General features: G+C 39.9%; 1 protein-coding gene across 1 annotated transcript; it reads right to left on the reverse strand.

Moving 5' to 3' along the window:
- Positions 1-1090: 1090 nt before the first annotated feature.
- Positions 1091-13855, reverse strand: AQP2 (aquaporin 2). Its single transcript, XM_003770874.4, has 4 exons — positions 13393-13855; positions 3611-3775; positions 2409-2489; positions 1091-1972 (listed from the first exon to the last, which is right to left on the reverse strand). Exons 1-4 carry the CDS (start codon positions 13750-13752, stop codon positions 1763-1765), a joined length of 816 nt encoding a protein of 271 aa, XP_003770922.1. The 5' UTR covers positions 13753-13855; the 3' UTR covers positions 1091-1762.
- Positions 13856-20020: the final 6165 nt, after the last annotated feature.

The following is a 20020-nucleotide window of genomic DNA, read 5'->3' on the forward strand; positions in this document are numbered from 1 at the left end:
GCTGGGCGGGAGAGCTTCCTTGCGAAATGAGTGTCCCCTTTCAAAAAGTGTCTCCTTGCAAAGGTTCCCTCCTCCTCCTTCACCACCAACCCCCTTCCCTCAAGACAAAGGCCAAGGGGCCACAAAAATGCATTTGTTCTCACCGAAACTCCTCGAGTTTCCTATCTGGGGGACGGGACCTATGTGATGAATATACTCGTACATCCATGCATACTCCAGCCCTCAGAAAAGAGCTTCCATCTAACCCCTTAACTGGAGCTGAATGCCAAATGCTGGGGAAAGGGAAGGAATCTGGGATAATATTCTTAGTATCCTCCCCTCTCCATCTCTCCTTCCCTCCCTCCCAGAGCCTCTCTGTGTCCGGGGGGGCCAGGTTTAGGGAAGAAAACTCCATATGCTTGCTGGCTGAGTGCCTACTTTGTGGTTGGTCATTGAGGAGCCTGGATCAGCAGTTCCAGCAGGTGGGTGACCCAGATCAGCAGCTTCTTGTTTGGGACCTGAGACAAGTCAGAACAATCTCCTAGGTAAAGTGGGTAAAATTCAGGGCCTTTCTCCAATTTATTTCAGTTCTCACCGATTCACTCCTTCTCACCCAGTTGATCTCTAACCGTTCCCACCTTCTTGGTCTTTCCAACTTTTTCTTGACTTATTCACCCCATTCAGCATCAACTTATTTAGTTTCTACTTGGTGTCCCTTTTTGGATGATATAAAACATCAAAGGATTCTAACGGGGGGGGGCAGGGGGAGAGGGAGAGGGGGAATCTGGTTTATTGCAGGGGATTGGTGTGAGCCCAAAGAGCATGGTCAAAGGTCTGGCAATAGCAGATGAGGTGAGATAAATCAGTGAAAGAGGGAGGGGTCCTTGACTCACACCCATTCAGAGAGGCTTCCAGAAGCAAGCACTGGCACTTGGGACTCTGACATTAACCCTCAAAAATACACAATCAAGAATGCACACTTATCCCTGGGCACACCCAAATATGCCTGTGTACACTCACACACACTCATACAGAACCGCAGTCACATGTGCAAACACATGCGAATGAGCACAGAAATGTGCCCGTGCAAATACAAATACGCACTTTGAAGTAATGTGCAGACACATATATTACATAAGTAATGTGCAGACACATACATATACATACACATAATCCCAGAAACACAAACCCACCAGAAGGTGATGACTTAGCTTCTAATATCCCTCTGCCCCTGGGCTCTTAGCTGTAGTTAAGGGAATCAAAATACTTGGAGAACTGAGGGGAGATGGATTTGTAGGGTCTGAGCCATCTTAAGGAAAGCAGGGAGAATTATAGAAATAGGTGGGAATTAACTCTGCCTTCTAGGGTCAAATTCGGGAACTTATCAAGCTTCTTTTTCACTAATAACTCAGCAGCTCTTGCTACTTCTTCTGCTGACCTCATCCCTTGCCTCATCCCTCTTTTTACACCTACCAGGACCTGCTGCTCTCCTCCCTCATCCCCAATATGTATCCTGTGCAGTAAACTTTCTGATCCTTTACTGGGGCCACCTTCTGGCCTTGGAAGGATGAGAATGCAGGTGGGAGCAGGCAGGTTGTCTCCTATCCAGATAGGAAAGTAATGTGTGGATGGGAGATTCCCCCCTCCAGTTTAGGGCATAAGCGCTGACCCTTCCCCCCCAGTCAACAGCTCCAGGTTCCTTTAGCTGTTCTATCTCTGGGGTTCATTCTCTTTGCCCCAGAAGGCCTGGTGGGGCGAGGGAAGGTGGAGGGCCAAAGGAATCTCAGGCTTTGCTGCCCCGAGGCAGACTCTGGGGGGAGTGGAGTTCCACCGATTGTCTCCTCCTCACCTCCCTTTCCTCCCAGTCTACATCTGGCTCCTTCCCCTTCAAGGTGGCCAGCCTTTCGGAGAGGCTTTTAGCATGAGGGAAGAGGAGATAATTGTAGATGAGTGATCCCAGAATGGCACCAACAAGAGGTCCAATCCAGAAGACCTAAGAGAAAATAGAGAGAGGAGAGTGTTTAGGAGTTGTTGCACCAGCAGAAGGGAGTGGTTCCATGATTCTAAGCCATTCTCAAGAGGAATTGCAGGATTCTACTATCTTGTTTCTTCCCTACTCTCACCTCAGACACTCGTTAGACAAAGATCCTGAAAGATTCTCCAGTTGGATGTCAAGGTGAACCTTCAGAACTCCACTTCTTAAATGACTGACAGATCTGAACTAACTGAACCATCTAGACCTGACTTGGTTCTATGTTCAAGAAGCATCAGAGCCCCTTGGGGAGTAGTTGAGTCCTACTCCTTTGGGAAATCCCCATGACATTAATCCTTTAGTGCTCAACCAATTCCCTTTTCCCAGAAGTTCCACACACTGGCCTGCATGGATCTCTGGATTTTTTGTGGGGAAGGGCTAGGCTTTTAGCTATTACCCAGTGGTCATCAAATTTGCCCACGATGATTGCAGGACCTAGGGAACGAGCTGGATTCATGGAACAGCCAGTATAGTGGATCTGGAGGAGAAAAAAACATGGAGAATCTGATCAGTAAAAGGAGAGCAGGATTTAAATAGGTGCTATAAGGCAGCAAGATTGAGGATTTCCCTTCATGTCTGACCTCAGCCTGAGCTCACTAAGGGTTTCCTCAATTCCTCATTGTTGCTATTCTCCCTCCTCCTCTTTGGTATCCTCCCCCTCCTCTCCTCCCCCCTCTCCCCCCGCATCCATCACTTTGACTCCAGTTAGCCAACGCAGGTGTATGTGTATATAGGCACAGAGAGAGCAGGATAAAGAATAGAGATCTCACCCTATGAAATCTGTTGAAGGGGAACTGTCATAAAAAGAGAACTAGATTTCTAGGTAGGAGAAACCTAAGTTTTAATTCCCCTTTCAAAACATACAGCACTCATGGAACTACTACCCCTGCTCCAAACCATATGTCACTGTAATGTAGGTACTACAGTGCCCGTCTTGGAAGGTCAAACTGTGAGGATACAATGGTATGAATAACATACTTTGTAAGCTTTAAAGTCCAAGTTATAAATGCCAGTTATTCTTAAATCATCGTTATAGTCTTTTATTTCCCAACAGGAAATTGATAGTGGGGAGAGGCACAGTAATTTTTTTATTTTAATAGTATTTTATTTTTCCAAATACAATCAAAGATAGTTTTCAACATTCATTTTTGCAAAATCTTATGTTCCAAATTTTTCTCCTTCTCCTCCCCTCTTCCCCCCTTCCCAAGACAGCAAGCAATCAGATAGTGCTTAAACACATGCAGTTCCTCTAAACATACTTTTTCATCATGCTGTGCACTTGTGTGTGTGTGCACGCACACACACACACACACACACACACACACACACAAAACCATATCGGAAGGAAAAAAAAAACACAAGAAAACAAGCAAGTAATAACAACCAAAAAAAGTGAAAATAATAGATTTTGATCTACATTCAGTCTCCATAGTTCTCTCTCTGGATGTGGATGGCACTTTCCATAAAAAGTCTATTGGAATGGACAGAGTACATTTTAAGGGAGGGCAGTATGGATCATGTCTTTTTTTTTTTTTTCCTTGAGAAGGCTATCTCTGTGTTTACCCTCTATCAGGAGGTCTGAATTGAGCTATGACTCACCCCCAAAAGGTGGCCCAGGGCCACTGAGAAGCCAATAGAGAGGGCTGGAGAGCCAATGTTGTCCTCTCGACGGTTGTCAGTGGAAGCAAAAATACATAGGACCAATTGCAGGGTCAAGAAGAGCTCCACGGTGACAGCTTGGCCAGCAGTGGTATTGTTATTGAGCTGGAGAAAGAGAACAGTCAGGGGGTAAAGGGTGACCTGAAGGAAACTGAAGAGGTAGGGCCCTAAACACCAATGCAGGCAGGCACCCTTTCCTCCTTTTCTTTCCTTCCTTCCCTCCTTCCCTCCCTCCTTCCTTCCTTCCTTCCTTCCTTCCTTCCTTCCTTCCTTCCTTCCTTCCTTCCTTCCTTCCTTCCTTCCTTTCCTTTCCTCCTCCCTCCCTCTCTTTCTCTTCTTCCTTTCCTCCTTCCTTCTCTTCCTTCTTCCTTCCTTTTTCCTTCCCTTTCTCCTTTCCCTTCTTTCTTTCTTCCTTCCTTCCCTCTTTCTTGAAAGTTTACAAGGCTTTGTAACTGGAAGGGACCTGAGAGTTCTGGTCCTCCTATACAAATAGAGTGTAATGCCAGAGAAACTAAGGCAAGATAAAGATTAGAGAATTTTAAATAATTTATTAAATGGGAGAGATATACTGGGATCAAATGGATCCATGGTTTGGTCCCAGAGCTGAATGAGGCTATCATCTCCAAGAATCCAGCCAGCATCCAGCAGCCAATGCCAGTTCTCCATAACATATTTATACACAGTAGCTAAACAAAGGCAGGGGGGTAGAGTCCAAACTCTGGTGAGTGGGAATCTCCAGGCAGGAACCATCAACTTGGCTCTGACAGGTTGGGGGGTAGGACCATAAATTCTAACAAGCTGGGAGTTGTGTCAGACTCCAGACAATATGGTTGGAGTATCCCTTTCTGAGTTTACACATTGACAATTTATAACCCTAGAGCAAATAGCCATGAGTTATATCAGTCTTTATAAACCAGAGGGCGGTGTTGGGGGGTTGCAATTAAGGAGGTTGAGGCAGAACGATTAAGGAACCGGAGGCAGAACAATTAAGGAAACGGAGGCAGCACCAATTAGGGAAACAGGCAGAACAATTAGGAAAACAGGCAGAACAATTTAAGGAAACTGAGTCAGGACAATTAAAGAGAACTGTGGCACAACAAAAGAAAATAAAACCTACAGATATTTTTTGGTTTGGTCAAGGCCACTAAGCAAGAAAATTATAGTTATTAACATTTATATAGCATTTTAAAATTTGAAAAACTTTACACATAGTCTCATTTTATTTTCCCAACAACCTTGTGAGGTAGGTTATCCCCATTTTACAAATAACAGAAACTGAGATTGAATGAGATTAATTGACTTGTTCAAGTTCACAGAACTAATAATTATTTGAGGTGGGATCTGAACACAAGGATTCCTTATTCCAAGCCCAGTGCTCTATCCAATGTGCCACCTAGATGCTTCAAAGGAATAGATCTCAAACCTGTGGGAACTCCCAAGTCCAGTTCTCTTTTTCCAAAATACTATATTATTCCTTCTGCCCTGCTACCATTATTCAGGGATAATGTAGAATGATACATACTTAGGAGACATCTAGATCCTCCTAGTCCCAAGCTCATAATTTTTCTCTACTTTGTGTCCCTACCTGGAGTAGGGATGTATCCAATGAAACAAAGGGCAATAACTTTCATAGTATAAATGTTTGGAAGCTAGACCGTGAATAGGAACAGTGATAAAAAGTGATATTGTATAGGCTTGAGAAGAGAGTAGGGGTGGGAGATACAGGCATACCTCATTTTATTACATTTTGCAGATACTGCTTTTTTTGTTGTTGCTGCAAAAGGTTTTATGGCAACCCTGCATCATGTAAATCTATTGGCACCATTTTTTCCAACATTTTGATAATTCTCACAATATTCCAATTTTTTTCATTATTTTATGATGCTCTATGATCAGTGATCTTTGATGTCCCTATTGTAATTGTTTTGGGACACCACAAGCTAATCCCATATGTAGAGAGGCTGAACTTAGTACTTAGTATGGTGATGTCATGGTTCTCTAGTTCACACATAATCCATATGCTGTAATGATGTAATTACAATAAAGTATATAAGGGCTAAGAAGGACTGGAAGAGAGACATTCTATCTTTGACCATCCTTGTGGTGGCTCTCCTGCCTCCTGCCTCCTGCCTCCTGCCTCCTGCACTAAAACTGAGATAGGGACAGAGGCACACTGTATAAGAGACAATAAAGACTTTGGACTCTATTCTGTCCATTCTCATGGTGTCTATCCTGCTGAGACCAAGGCCCTTCCAGAAGACCTCCAGAAAGCTAACCCAAACATTACACCCATATAAGATCTAATTTAATCGAGTAATTCTATGTGTGTTCTGACAAACAGTCCCTATCTTCTCCCTGAGCCTCCCTATTTCCTGAGAAACAACAATATTGAAATTCAGCTAATTAATAACCCTACAATGTTTAAATGAAAGAAAAAAATCAATAGATGAGACAATTCATTACTGTCTTATTTAAGGAAATTGCCATAGCCACCCCAACCTTCAATGACCACAATCTGAGCAGTTAGCTGCCATCAATATGGAGGCAAGACCCTCCATCAGGGAAAAGATTACAACTCACTGAAACCTGAGATGATAGCATTTTTTTTTTTTTAGCAATGAAGTATTTGAAAATTAAGATATGTACATTGTTTTCTTTGACTTAACATTATTGCACACTTACTAGGCTACAGTGTAGTGTAAACATAACTTTTATATGCACTGGGAAACCAGAGAATTCATGTGACTTACTTTATTGCATTATTTGTTTTATTGCTGTGATCTGAAACTGAACCTGCAGTATCTCCAAATTATGCCTATATTGGGATCATGATACAAGTACAGGCTTCTTGTGGGATCTCTCTATTATAGGAAAAGAGAGCACAGGGTTTCCAATGCAGGAGAAGAGAGTTGGATTAGACAGAAGGAAAAAAACTTGGACTATCATGGAAATCAGAGGACCTTGTGTAGCATTTCCTTCTGAGATTTACTTTTGGGAAGGTTAGGAGGAGGGGGTAAGTTGTTTTGGGGGAGTTTGGCACCTAAGTCTATACTTTTTTAGAATTATAACTTTCTTCTTCTTCTTCTTCTTCTTCTTCTTCTTCTTCTTCTTCTTCTTCTTCTTCTTCTTCTTCTTCTTCTTCTTCTTCTTCTTCTTTTTCTTCTTCTGGCTGAGGCAATTGGGGTTAAGTGACTTACCCAGAGTCACACAGCTAGGAAGTGTTGCGTCTTGAGACTAAATTTGAACTCAGGTCCTCCTTCAGGGCTGGTGCTCTACCCACTGCACCACCTAGCTGCCCCTAGAATTATAACTTCTTTACAAGCTAAACTTATAGTTCTTTCCCCAGATTTTAGGGAAACTGGTTGACTGCTGAGATCTCAGGTTTGGAAGAGTTTTCTATGGTAAGGAGAAAAGTTTTTGGAAGGTTACTCTGACTCCCTAAATATTTCCATGAACTAAGATTTTATCCTGGTACTGTATGTCTCTGTTTCCCAGTGTTGGTCTATTCCTCTATGTACTCCTGTCCTATATCCACTCTGTCTCTTAGCTCGGTTTCTCTACTTATGCTGTCTCCCCATCCATCCTAGTATAGCTCCTAGCACTGACCTCACCCCTGTGCCAAACTGGGTGGGAGCCAACAGGGCAGCCTAAGGCAGAAGAGCTAAAGGTTGATTTCATAACGTAGCCACACCTAATGCCTAGCCTAGTTTTTGCCACTAATTTTGCCAAGCCTCTCCCTGCCCCCAGGGATTGGGCATTGGTCTGGATGGAAAAACTGCCAGTAAGAGGTCCCCATGCTTCTTTGAGTTTCAGCCTGCTTTTTCTTTTCTTCCCTCTCCTATCCCAGGTTACAGTGGGCCACCTGAGCATCTAAGGCTATTTAGAACTTAGTTTCTTAATTTATTATTGGTGATCAGAGTCACTATTGGACATACGGAGACTCCTAGACTCCTCAGAATCTCTGGAAAGAATTATAGCATCTATTATCCTGCTTTGGGTCAGGATGGTTTCTAAGCCATTCTGGCCACTTGAAGCTTTCCTCTAGTATTTAATACTTTTATTAAAGTTGATTCCATACAACTCTCCTTTATTAGGAGATCTTAATTTGTTATTCTCTAATAAATGCACTAAATAAGTTCCTCCTTTGTTGTACATCAATTACAGCTTAAGCAAACATATAAATACTGGTTTATAAATGTAAGCTATTATCATTCAATAATAATTGTTATTGTTATTACTGCATACAAAGTACTCTGTTAGGCCCTTGGGGATACAATGATGAAAAACATTTCAAACCCCAGCTTCAAGTAACTCCTGAAATGTATATAATAGACACTTAATAAATGTTTGCTGAATTGGAAAAATGTTCACTTTGGTGAGAATACAAATAAATCTAATAATATGCTCCTCATCTTAAGTATCCTAAAAGTTGAAGATAATGCTTAATCCAATTTTACCCCTATCTCTTTTTTGGATGAGAGTTCTTTCCCCAGATCACTCAGTAGAAGGGTAATCATCCTTTTTCATAGTAATTTCCATCTTGAAGGAAAAATATTCCCCCTACTCCTCAAAGAGGAGGGAGGATCTAGTGAGCATAAAAGAAGGGAAAACTCACAGAATCAAGGAATTTCAAATTTAAAAACATCCTAGTATAGGTGATGCAGTGGATAGGGCAGTGGGCCTGAAGCCAGAAAAATTTGAGTTCATATTTGACCTTGAGTCACCAGCAAATCACAACCGCTGACTATATCAGTTTCTTCATCTCTAAAATGGGAACAATAAGAATTCCTGTCTTCCAAGGACGTTGTGAAGATCAAATGAAATAAAAAATGTAAAGGGTTTTGCAAACTTGAAAATGCTATGTATTAGTTATTCATGTTATCTTATCCAATCCATATCCAAGAAGGAATTTCCAGTATACCAAGCCTAAAAAGTAGTCATTCAACCTTTGGTTGAAAATCTCCAGTGAGAATATCTCCCCTTTTCCTCTCTGCTCTTTAGGCAGCAGCCTGGCTCACTCTGAGGCTGATTTAATAGTTGGGAAGTTTGTCTTCAAGCCTAATTTTTCCTCTTTTCTGCTTCCACCCATTCCTTCTAATTCTGCCCTTTGGGGCCAGATATCACTCCTCTAATCCATCTTCTAAGACGCCCTTCAAATACTTGAAGACTCTTATTTTGTCACCCCTGAGCCTTTTCTTCTTCAGGCTAAGTAGCCTCAATTTTTTCAACTAATCACAAGCCATGGAGTTAAGGTCTTTCTCTGAGTTATATTCTGGGCCCCCTCTAGTTTATCAGCATTCTTTCAAAACTCTGGGCCTGGAACTTAACCTAATGACCTAGATGCTTCCATGATATCAGACAACACTACACTATATGGAATCTATTGTCTCCTAATTCCCAGAAGCTCTATCCCTTCAAACAGTCCAATATTTTATTAGCTTGTAGGTCTGTCAATCACATTTTAAAAATTTGTGTCAATAACTGTTGTTTTTACATCACTTCTATTTTCAAAGGTTATCTCTCCCTTGTGTCCTTCCAGAGACATTCCTTGCAAATGAAAAATTAAAAGAGAGGGAAAGGGGGAGGGAGGGAGACAGAGAGAGGAGAAGGAGAAAAAGAGTAAAAGACAGAGACAGAGACAGCACAGCTTCAAAAAAACTAACCAATTCACTATTGGAATTTAACAATGTATACAATGTTTCACACTCATAGTCTTCCTTCTTTACAAAGAAACTAGAGAGATTCATTTTCTTATCTTTTGGAGGCAAAAGTGGGTCATTAAAATCTTGAGTTTTTCCTCTCCTCTCCCTTTCCTCTCCTTTCCCTTTTTTCTTTCCTTTTTCCTTTCCCTTTTCCTTTCCCTTTCCTTTTTCTTCCACTCTTCTTCCTTTATTTCATTTCCATCTTTCCCTCCCTCTTTTCCCTCTTTCCTTTTCTTCTTCTTCTTCTTCTTCTTCTTCTTCTTCTTCTTCTTCTTCTTTCTTCTTCTTCTTCTTCTTCTTCTCCTCTCTCTCTCTCTCTCTCTCTCTCTCTCTCTCCCTCTCTCTCTCCTTTCCATTTATAATCAAATTCACATTATTAACTCATGTTGAGCTTGCAGTCCATTTTAAAAAGTCCAAGACTTTTGTCAAATAAACCATTGTCTTACTATGTCTCCCTATGACTTTCAAAGTCAACTCCTTAAACCTGAGTGTAAAACATTTTCTTTTCCTTTTTAAATTCCATCTTATTAGATTTGGCTTAATTTTCTAAGCCATAATGAACATTTTAGATACTGTCATTCAGGGTATTTAGCTATCCACCTGGCTTTGTGCTCTCTGCAAATGATAGCTGGAAGGGGCAAACTTTCTTAGGGCCCAGTCTTGCGGATATTTCTTGGGAGCATCCCATTTATCTCTTTGGTCCAGAGAGGGCCAAAAAGTGGATTCCAGTATCACTGCTTGGAGAAAATTGAGGCAGAGAAGCAGAACCTAAATGACCTGGATTTTGTTTCTATTCTAACAATGAGTCTGTGGTTAGGGATCCTGAGAGAATTATGTGCCAATTCCTAGATTCCTGTGGACAGAGAATTCAAGCCCCTCAGTTTGCAGAAGAAAAACCTCAGATGAATGAATTGGCTGAGGATCATATAAGAAGTAAACAACAATTGGGTCTCAAATCTGACTCTTCTGCCTCCAAATCCAGGGCTCTTTCCACTGTCACAATGAATTACTTTAGGACTCTGAGTCAGATACTAATGGAAAGCCTTGGGAAATCTGGGGACCTGGCCATGAAGGAGATTACATTCCATTAGTTGTGGCCAGTGTATGTGGGGAGGGGTAGCATGTGTGCCTGGCATATTTTGGGCTCTTCCAATACTGGCTCTCTCCATGTCTGAAAATGAACCAATCACTATATTATAATAGCACACATTTTTACATATCTTCAAGGCTCATAAAGACCTTCTTTACAATCACCTGTGAGATAGATAGTTATTATATACATTTTTTACAGATGAGGAATTCATAGACGTTCAATTACTTTCCAAAGATAATGAAATTGATTTGGAAAAAATTACTTTCTAGATTCCGACCTCCTCCTAGTTAATGTAAATTACCCTTTAACTCACAAATCCTGGTCCCTTTGAATTCCAATAGAAGATCCGGACCTGTCCCAGCCCCACCCGGATCTGAGACAATTTGGGGGCTACACCCAAAAGCCCCTCGAGCTAAATCTCCCATTATAAAAGGGAGATGCTGGGACCCCCTCTTTGAAGAGATTCCAAACATGGTAGCCATGGGAGGACCCTCTGTCCACTGGACCCTCTGTCTGGTGCCCTCCTTATCTCTACCTTCACCTATCTCCTTACTTCCAAACCCAATAATAAACCTCTTTTATCAATCTAGCTCTCGGGCCAATAAATGCTTTTATTGGGGACTCGCACAGCTACTAGACCTCATTTACCGCCATATCCTTGCACTGAATCCAAGGGGGTTGCAAGGGAGCTCTGTTTGACTCCCTGTACCCCAAACCTGCCACTAGACCTCAACTAAACCCTAATCTCATTTAGGTACCCCAAATCTAGACCTCAACAAAATCTGTATTTGTTTGAAATCATGGATGCAGGGCTCCTAACTCTATTGCTAGAGCCCTTTGTAACATCTCACAGTGCCTTTAATAGAATCAAGTTTGCAATTCCAAGCTATTATTAACCCTAAGACCTTCTCTGGGACTTTTTCTATGGCTGTGTCTGGAAGTAGCACTCGAGCTTTTTAGGGTTCCCCAGATGATGATGGCCAGCATCTGTTCCAACTACACAAATTATTTCTACTCACAAACCCCACAGCTAAGCAGTACTACATATACAAAAGTAGCCTGCATTTCTTATTAGTTTTAATAATTTAGCAAGAAGTATGAAACATAGTGAAAACAGGGCTCTGTCACCAACTAGACGCTCTGGGCTTTGGTTTGCTCATTTCTAAAATAAAAAAAACATCATATTTTTATATTGCCTTCAATAATAATGACTAACATTTATATAGCATTTCACAAATATTATTTTTACAGCAGCCCTGGGAGGCAAATGCTATTATCAATCCCCTTTTTACAGATGAGGAAACTGTAGCAAATATTAAGTGTCCTGCCCAGGGTCATACAGCTAGTAATTATTTGAGGTTGGTTTTGAACTCAAGTCTTCTTGATTATAGGAATAGCATTCAATCTCTCATGTGGCCTACCTGCCCCTAAGAGCAATCCTTTGAACTAGGTAGCATAAGTATTATTAATTTCATTTGATAAATGAAGAAACTGAGATTTAGTGATTTCTACGGGGTTACACATAGCTAAAGTAAGAAATTGATTCCCTGACAGATACCTGTGTATCTGGTGCAAATGGGTGATTCCTACTTAGGCTGTGCCAGTAGACATATGCATAGGAAGGTGAGAGGAGGGATGTTACACCCTGGTAGGCAGAAACAGAAGGACTGGGACAAGGGATGAACTCAGAGAAAGAAGAGCAAGGAGCAGAAGAGCTGTAGTGGGCAGCTTAGTAGATTCCCTTACCTGACTCTTGAGGGGAAAATCAGAGTCCCCAGATTTCTCATGTTCCCAGATTGCCCCACCTGTAACCTCCACTAGTCCTCATCAGGATTACTCAGAAGCCATATATCTACCTCCTTCCCCTTGGTTCTAAATGGACTAGAACTAGAACCCAGCTCGCCAACTGAACAATCTAGCACGTTTTCTGTTACAACAGGAATTCTTACTTGAGTTAAACAACAACAATACTATTTTGATAATTGGGTTTCAATATAACTAGTTTCTTTCATATTTTATTTTATGCATTTAAAAATCTTTTTCTGAGAAGAAGTTAGATAACTTCACCAGGTTGCCAACAGAGGCCAGAATGGGAAGGGGAAAAAAAGGTTAAGAATCTTGTCTCTAGTTGCTCATTGCTAAGGTTGTTCCTTGGAGGACAACACTTTTGAATTTATGCATCTGTCACTAACCTCATCTTTAAGAATAATTTAGACCTTTGATAGCTTTTAATTATATTTGTAACCCTGGTTTTGATTTTGGCTAGAGCCTCCACCTGGGGCTTGAATTTCTCACTAAACGTAGACTGTTCTAGTTACTTCTATTAAAATAACAATAACAACAAATCTAGAGTCTCAGAGGCAAACCCAGAATCCTGAATCTTAGACTATTTTATCCCAATAAAAAGCAGAAGCCTTTCCTGGACTTTTTCTGTTACTGGAGATAGAGAAGAAGAATAATTTTTCAACTTAAAAAGATCCTAGATCCTAGGAAGTCAATAGTGTATGGCTGTCTTAATTTTACAAATGAGGAGATATGTTTAGAGATATAAAGTAACTACCCCAGTGTCATCTGACATTTATAAAGCCCTTTGAAATTTGCAAAGAACTTAATATTAACTCATTTGATCATCACAATGATTCAGAGAGACAGATTCTATGAGAATTATTATTTGTTTTACAGATGAAGAAACTGAGGAACAAAGAAGTCAAATGATTTGACCATGATCACATAGCTAGTGAATATCAAACCCAAATCTCTACTAAATTCAAAAACCCTTGTGTTTCCACTATACTGAACTGTTTTCTAGTTGAAATAGTTTTTTTCTAGTAAAATAGCTGACTTGAAATTCTTGATCCCTATTCTAGAATTATTTTTATTATACGATGAGATCACTTGCCTAGGAGCAAGGCTTCTGGACTACTCACCGCATTGATGGCCAGATTCCCCCGGATATCAGATGGGGTAAGCTCATGGAGAAGGGCAGCCCCAGCTACAGCCCCCAGGATCTGGGCAGCCACATAGAAAGTAGCCCGGAGGAAAGAGATGTGGCAACCCACCAGACAGGCTACAGTCACAGCTGGGTTAATATGAGCTCCACTCACATGCCCCAAAGTTTGCACCAGTGTGCCAATGGCCAGACCAAAGGCAAGGGCAATCTGCAGGACAGAGGATTGAGTTTGAGGCCAGTCGAGGGCTGACCCCAGGCCGAAGAAGACAAAGAGAAGTGTGGCCAAGAACTCTGCACAGACAGCCCGAGAGAAGGCTAAGGAACGCAACTCCCACATCCTTGTCCTGGAGCCTCAGTTGGAGGTAGCAAGAGGCGCAGAAGGAATGAAACAACAGAAGCTTTTTAGCCAGTCCCTGGGAAAACTGTGACTGGGACATTTATAGAGCCATCTAAAGCACAAGTATGGGCACAGGGGAAAACACAAGGGGCGGGAAATAAAGCTGGTACCCAATAACCTGGCCTTTTGGTAGCCACTGTCACCCCCCCCACCCCTTGATTCCTGCCAGCATGGTTATCACCTCATCTTAGCCTTCACAGCTGACTAAAGTTCCCCATTAATAAGTCCTAGATCACTGTAATATCTCCCCCTTTTCCTTGTTTGTTCTCCTCTCTTGCCCTGGATGGCCTCTGGCCCTCTCTCCCTGGGCACTCCCTCCTCCCCAGTACATACCAGTGAAGGAGAAACTCTGGAGGTCATTCAATTCAATTCAATTCAACATTTTTTGAAAAGTGCATGCTGCATGCATGGCACTGTACTAGGCTCTCTAGATGGAAAGACAAAAACAAACAGTCCCTTCTTTCACAGAGTTTAATAGGTTCACATTTAAAATTTGCAAAGGGACTTTATTGTCTTATTCTAAACTTATGCAGACAAATAAATACAAAGCAATAGCAGGAATGTGAGAATCCTACTACATCCTGGGAGCCAGATTCCTAGAGGAGAGGGTTGTGTCACAGAAGCCAACCAAAGAAAAAAGATTTCGGAAGATATCTTCCCAATCCTTTTTATGACAGTGTCAAAAACTGGAGAAGTCAAGTAGAATGAGGACTGAGAAAAAGTCACTGTATTTAGCTTTTAAAATAACTTTGGAAACCGCAAACAAAGCAGACTTAGCAGAGTAGTTTAGTAATCATATGGCAAGGAATTAAAAAGTGAGTGGAAGGGAAAGAAATGGAGACAATGAGTGGAGATGATCCTTGCCAGTGGTTTGGCTGGGAAATAGAGAGGAGAAATAATGATAAGGTGAAGTAAATTATCTTTTAATTTTGTTTTAAGGGTGGTGGATACTTGTTTATAGACAACAGGGAAAGTGAATACGGATGTATTGAAGATGCTCCACAAGGCAAGTTCCTAGACAATTGGGGATTAAGAGAGGAGAAGGTGGAATCAAGAATAAAAGTAAAGGTATTGACTTTGGGAAGGAAAAATAGCTGCCTAGAGCTTTTCCCCTAGAAATTAGGGCAAAAGAGGGTAGAATTGGAAATGACAGCAGATTTTGAGGGACAAAAAAAGAGCTTGAGATGGATCAACTCTTTTTTTACAAGCAAGTAGCAATGTGGTCTTTTTACTGAGGAAGTAAGAAAAGGATAGTATAGAGAGACTTGGGAGAGAAGAGTTTGTAAGAGTCCCTGAGGAAAGTGTATTAGATAATTAGGGAAGAATAAAAGGATTGTTTTCCATCTGTGAGGACCTAGCTGAGATTAGGTAATATAAATTTATAATGGCTCTAGTTTGCAATGTTTTGCAATTTTCTGTAGTGGTATTCTGTGGCAGTGAATGAGACAAGGGAAGGATGATGTTTGGGATGACCAAGAGTTGATGTTTGTCAAGGTTTGATTGACAGTAGAACACAGGGGACAAGGGATCCAAGAGGGTATACAAAAATAGCTAAAATGAAGGATATTTCATGGTATAATTCTTACACAAACAGATTTCTTTCCTTTTGTCAGTGGTTGCATAGGTTTTTTCTTTTTAACATTCATTTTTAAATTTTGAGTTTTAATTTTTTTTCTCTCCCCCAGCTACTTCCAGAATGCAAGCATTATGTTCATATGAAATTATGCAAAGCATATTTCAATATTGGCCATGTTGCTAAAAAAGAAAAAACCAAGAAAAATAAAGTGAAAAGACATCCTTCAATCTGTATTCAGAGTGGATAGTATTGTTCATTATGAATCCTTTGGAATTGTCATGGATCATTGTATTGCAGATCCACTATTTCAAAGAAAACAAAGTTCAAAGTCAGTAAAAGCAAGACTAATATGATGAATTCTCTCCTACTGACAGTGAATGCAGTATAGTTATTATTTAAAATGGTCTGTGAAATGAGGTTGATTAGTCAGAGTTTGTTGAATCTTAAATGTTGACTTCGGTACAGCCTGTCACCATTATTATCAGTTTTTGTTAAGCTCGTAGCACAGATGAATTATGCAATCTGTAGCATTTCAGTATGAAGTACATAATCTCAAAACTAAACAATCTTTTGTAAAAGTATATGTTTTATTTCTCAATATCATTCACCTTGATAAATACAATTCTATCAGGAGTCATCTCATGAAGCATACACATAACACAGGACTGGGTCGGTGTCTCCGTCACCTTGATGCTGTTTGAGTGGTCTAGATCCCTGGTGGTCTAGTGGTTAGGATTCAGCACTCTCACCATAAGGGCCCGGGGTCGATTTCCCAGTCAGAGAACCATAAATATGATGTTGTTTGAGTGGTCTAGATTAGTGGCTATAAGAGAGTTGCTAAGAACCCCCTTTAAATCGGCCACAGGTGTTAGGAGTGAAATAATTCACTCATTCCCGAATTATTAGTTGCAAAGTGAAAGTTTATTGTTAGATAGAAATCAGTTTATCAAGAAACTGATTACTATAGTGGCAGATCTATGGAAAATGGAGTTTTGCACTGAGAATGCAGTTCTCAGAGGACAAAAAGTCCTGGCAGCAAAGGAAGCTACCAAGGTCCATCTGCAAAAGACCTTCATTGAAGGAAGCTACTATATTGGGTCTCAGTGGGTGCTGAGACAGCCCAAGCAGGTCAGACCCAGTGGGGGCTGGGACAGCCCAAGTTGGCTCATCTACAAGCTGGGTTTCAGCTTGAGCTGGAATTTGAATAGAATTGAATGAGTTTCTTTAATTCAATAGGGTTGGAATTATTTTGCTCAGGGTTGCTGAACCAACCTCACCTAGATAACGGAATGAAACTAACTGTCTTGTTTCCCTCGGGCAAGGTCCCTCACTGAGGCAGAGTTGAAGATTTTCTCTTTCAAGGAGTTTTAGAGTTTCAGGGTCCCCTCTTCAACCTGAAGGGACCAGATGGGCTCCAGCACCTTATTAAAGAATACACATGATTAATAGATGTTGGGTCTTTTGGTCTTTGTTATGGGCAAAGGACTGTGTCAAAGAGGATTGCCAATTGAGCTAGGAAGTGCTGCCCACTCTTTGGACTTCAAGGAAAGATGGTTTTGGTTCCTTTTGAAGTAGCCTCTTTGTTAAGATATAGTCAACATCAGTTCTCCCTTGGACTTCAGTGGAAAAGTTTTCACTCCTTTTGTCCAAAACCAACAGCAATAGAAACCCACAGCTTAAATACATTATAATAATGACCAATAGGTACTTGCCTAGCAAAGCCTGAAACAGAACTTCAGAGTCATTCCAGGATAGCTACCTTTTCTGTTTTGAATTTCTTTTTCTAACTATTAATCCTAGAATAGCAATCTTGAGAAATGCATGTTTCCAGTTTTAGATGGCTACCATGTGAGTTTGAAAAATAAAGAAGACTCCCTGAATTGCATTGCCCAGCCGGGGGTGCTCCTTCCTTGGAGAAGGTAAATCACACATGCTTGGTTGGCCAGAGGATATGAACCTTGAGTTGCTACTCATAGTACAAATCTACTGTGAATATTGCAATACCTATTCACAAGTTTTCTGGGAGTTTTTTAATGCCTGGGAGACTTAATTAGAGGTGAGGGATTATAATGTATGTTTTAAATATGTGTTAATACATATATATTAGTCTTATGGTGCATATTTTAAATACTTGTAAATGAGTGCTTATAGTCCTTTGTGTTTAAAGCATTTATTTTGTTGTAGAGGAAATAGATCATTATCCTATTCCTGATACCTATTACTTTGTACATTAAAATAACTTTTCTAAAAGGGACAGTTCTGATTCTTTTTAGGGAAACTCTAGACATAAGCCATATTTTTTGTTGTTTTCTTTTTAAAGAAATTTTTCCTCAGGGCATGATATGAACATTAAAAAAGCCCACTCCCTTCTTTGAAGTCAGGCTCACCCAAGACTGAATCTGGTCTGATGAAGTCCAAAACCAGAGCCTTACATGTAAGAAGAGAATGACATAATATAATAAGTTAGTTTCCAAAAAAATCTGCAACTTAAAAAAAATGAAAATGAGTCCAGAGTAATTATGGATAATTATTTCAAATTTTAAATGGTTTAAATTAATTATCTTTGATTTCTCTTTCTAATTAAAAAAAAACAAAGTTTTGCTGGATATCTTTTGTTTTTATATTGCATTATTTTCCCCTTATATTCCTCCCTTTGTCCCTTCTATCTCTAATTTTTAAAAAAGTGAAATAAGATTTCTTTGTTCTGAGCCTTATTGTGAGGTTCCATTATCCTGATAAGTGAGTAACTCAATTAAAGCCCATTATATCAGGCTGATTGCTTCAGACATACTTCACTTTATTTCTTCATCATCCCTTCACCAGTTATTTTACTGCCTGGACCTGGAGAATTTAATCTTTGAAACTCCAGGAGTCCCTCCCTGAGGCCCTTAAGGTCCTAACTAGTGACTGACTGAGACAACCAGTCATGCTCACTCTACTCCCAGCCATTGTCTTGCTAGCTACTTTGCTGGTTCAACACTTCCTCCCCCTCTCTTCACTTTCCAATTATGAAACTATAATCAAATCAACACTACTACTGCTAATGATAAGGGGGTATGCACATAGCTATTTTATGACTCTCCTCACTACCCTTTTTATACTTTAAAACAAAATACTCCTTTCTGACCAATAGTCTCTAATGTGTACTAACTTCCCTATTAGAATATAGACTCCTTGAGAGCAGACATGGACTGATTTTTGCTTTTGTTTCTAAGCATAGTGCTTGGTACATAATAAATATTTAATGCTTTTTCCATTCATTCATTAATAAAGACATAACCAAGTTATAAAACCTACTGTAACAATTGAAACTAGTATACTAGTTGAAAGTAGTATACTAGAATTTTAAGATCAAAGATACTCACGTATAACCTATATGAGATGATCACTATTCATTCTGCTATATGATTCTTTATCATATTCATTCTCTTATCCTGGGTTATATAATAATCAAGCAGAGTGTCCTGATATTTCCATATCAATTGCTAAAATTGCAATCAATTAACTCTGAAACCCCATCTCATTGTATTAAATATTATTTATTTAACGAACTAAGGAAATCCTTTGTCTATAAACATTGCTCATCTTGTTATATGCATCAAAAATGTCTTAAACATTAAAGTTACTGGTGATGTAATTGACTAATAGTATAATGTAGGATGAAATGAAGATATAATTATTTATAATGTTTTAGCCATGAGAAATATCATATTTAGAATTGCCTCTAACCATCACTCTTAATTTCTCTTTGCTTTTGGAACATCATCTCACTATTTCAGTCTAGGTTTGGGGATCAAGAGGTACCCCCCAAAACTTGGGTTCCAAACCAGCATCACAAAGAGTTTTAAAAGAATTTGCAGACTTGTACCCATCTCCAGGTCAAGGGCAAAGTTTGTTATAATTTTTCACCAATTAAAGTGAGCTAAGTTCCAAAAGAAGTTAGCAAAGAACCAGGAGCAAGAAGATAAATTTATAGGGAAAAATTAGAGCAGATGCTTCATGTTACTGATATGCCAATTTTATGGCTTAGAGGTAGAATTGAGGAGTGGTCTGGTTCTGACTTTGTATGCAAGTATAGTTTCTGTAACTTTCTGGGCAGAGCTCATGAGGGAAACTTTTCAGAGGTGTGTTTTTAGGCCTGAAATGTCATCAGATCAACTGGTGGATACCCAATTTTGTTCTGTGCCTGTGTCAACTTTAAACACTTCATTATTGTTGCTCAATAGTCTCAGAAATTCTGTAATCACTGATCAACAAACAGACTGTTATCTAATAGCCAGAAATATTTGTGGCCATAGCATCCTAGTAAAATATATAGAGTAATTTATAGAGTAAACTGGGACAGAATAATCAAGGGGAAGAAATATATCATTTCCAACTACATCACTTCCAAGGCCATTTCACCTTAAGGTTATTGCTATACTTTTTCCTAATGGCTGCACCACATCATCAGGATAGCAGTTAGTATTTTTCTAGAATGCTGCTTTTTTGTGTTTCTACACAAGATAAATATTAAAAGGACAAACAGATGAAAAGTTCCCTTCATTTGCTTTTTCTTTGTACTTCACTCAATCTCTCATCAGCTATAAAATGTTACAATTTTTCTAGCATGCCAATTTCTCAAATTTCTAT

Source organism: Sarcophilus harrisii, chromosome 5 (assembly GCF_902635505.1).
Source record: "Sarcophilus harrisii chromosome 5, mSarHar1.11, whole genome shotgun sequence".
NCBI lineage: Eukaryota > Metazoa > Chordata > Mammalia > Dasyuromorphia > Dasyuridae > Sarcophilus > Sarcophilus harrisii.

Bases quoted from the DNA above. Each gene is read 5' to 3' on its own strand.
- AQP2 (XM_003770874.4), bottom strand. From the start codon at position 13,752: ATGTGGGAGTTGCGTTCCTTAGCCTTCTCTCGGGCTGTCTGTGCAGAG. The intron at 3,776-13,392 runs GTGAGTAGTCCA...CTCTTTCTCCAG, and splicing joins GGAATCTGGCCATCAATGCG to CTCAATAACAATACCACTGC. The intron at 2,490-3,610 runs GTGAGTCATAGC...TTTCTCCTCCAG, and splicing joins CCCTGGGCCACCTTTTGGGG to ATCCACTATACTGGCTGTTC.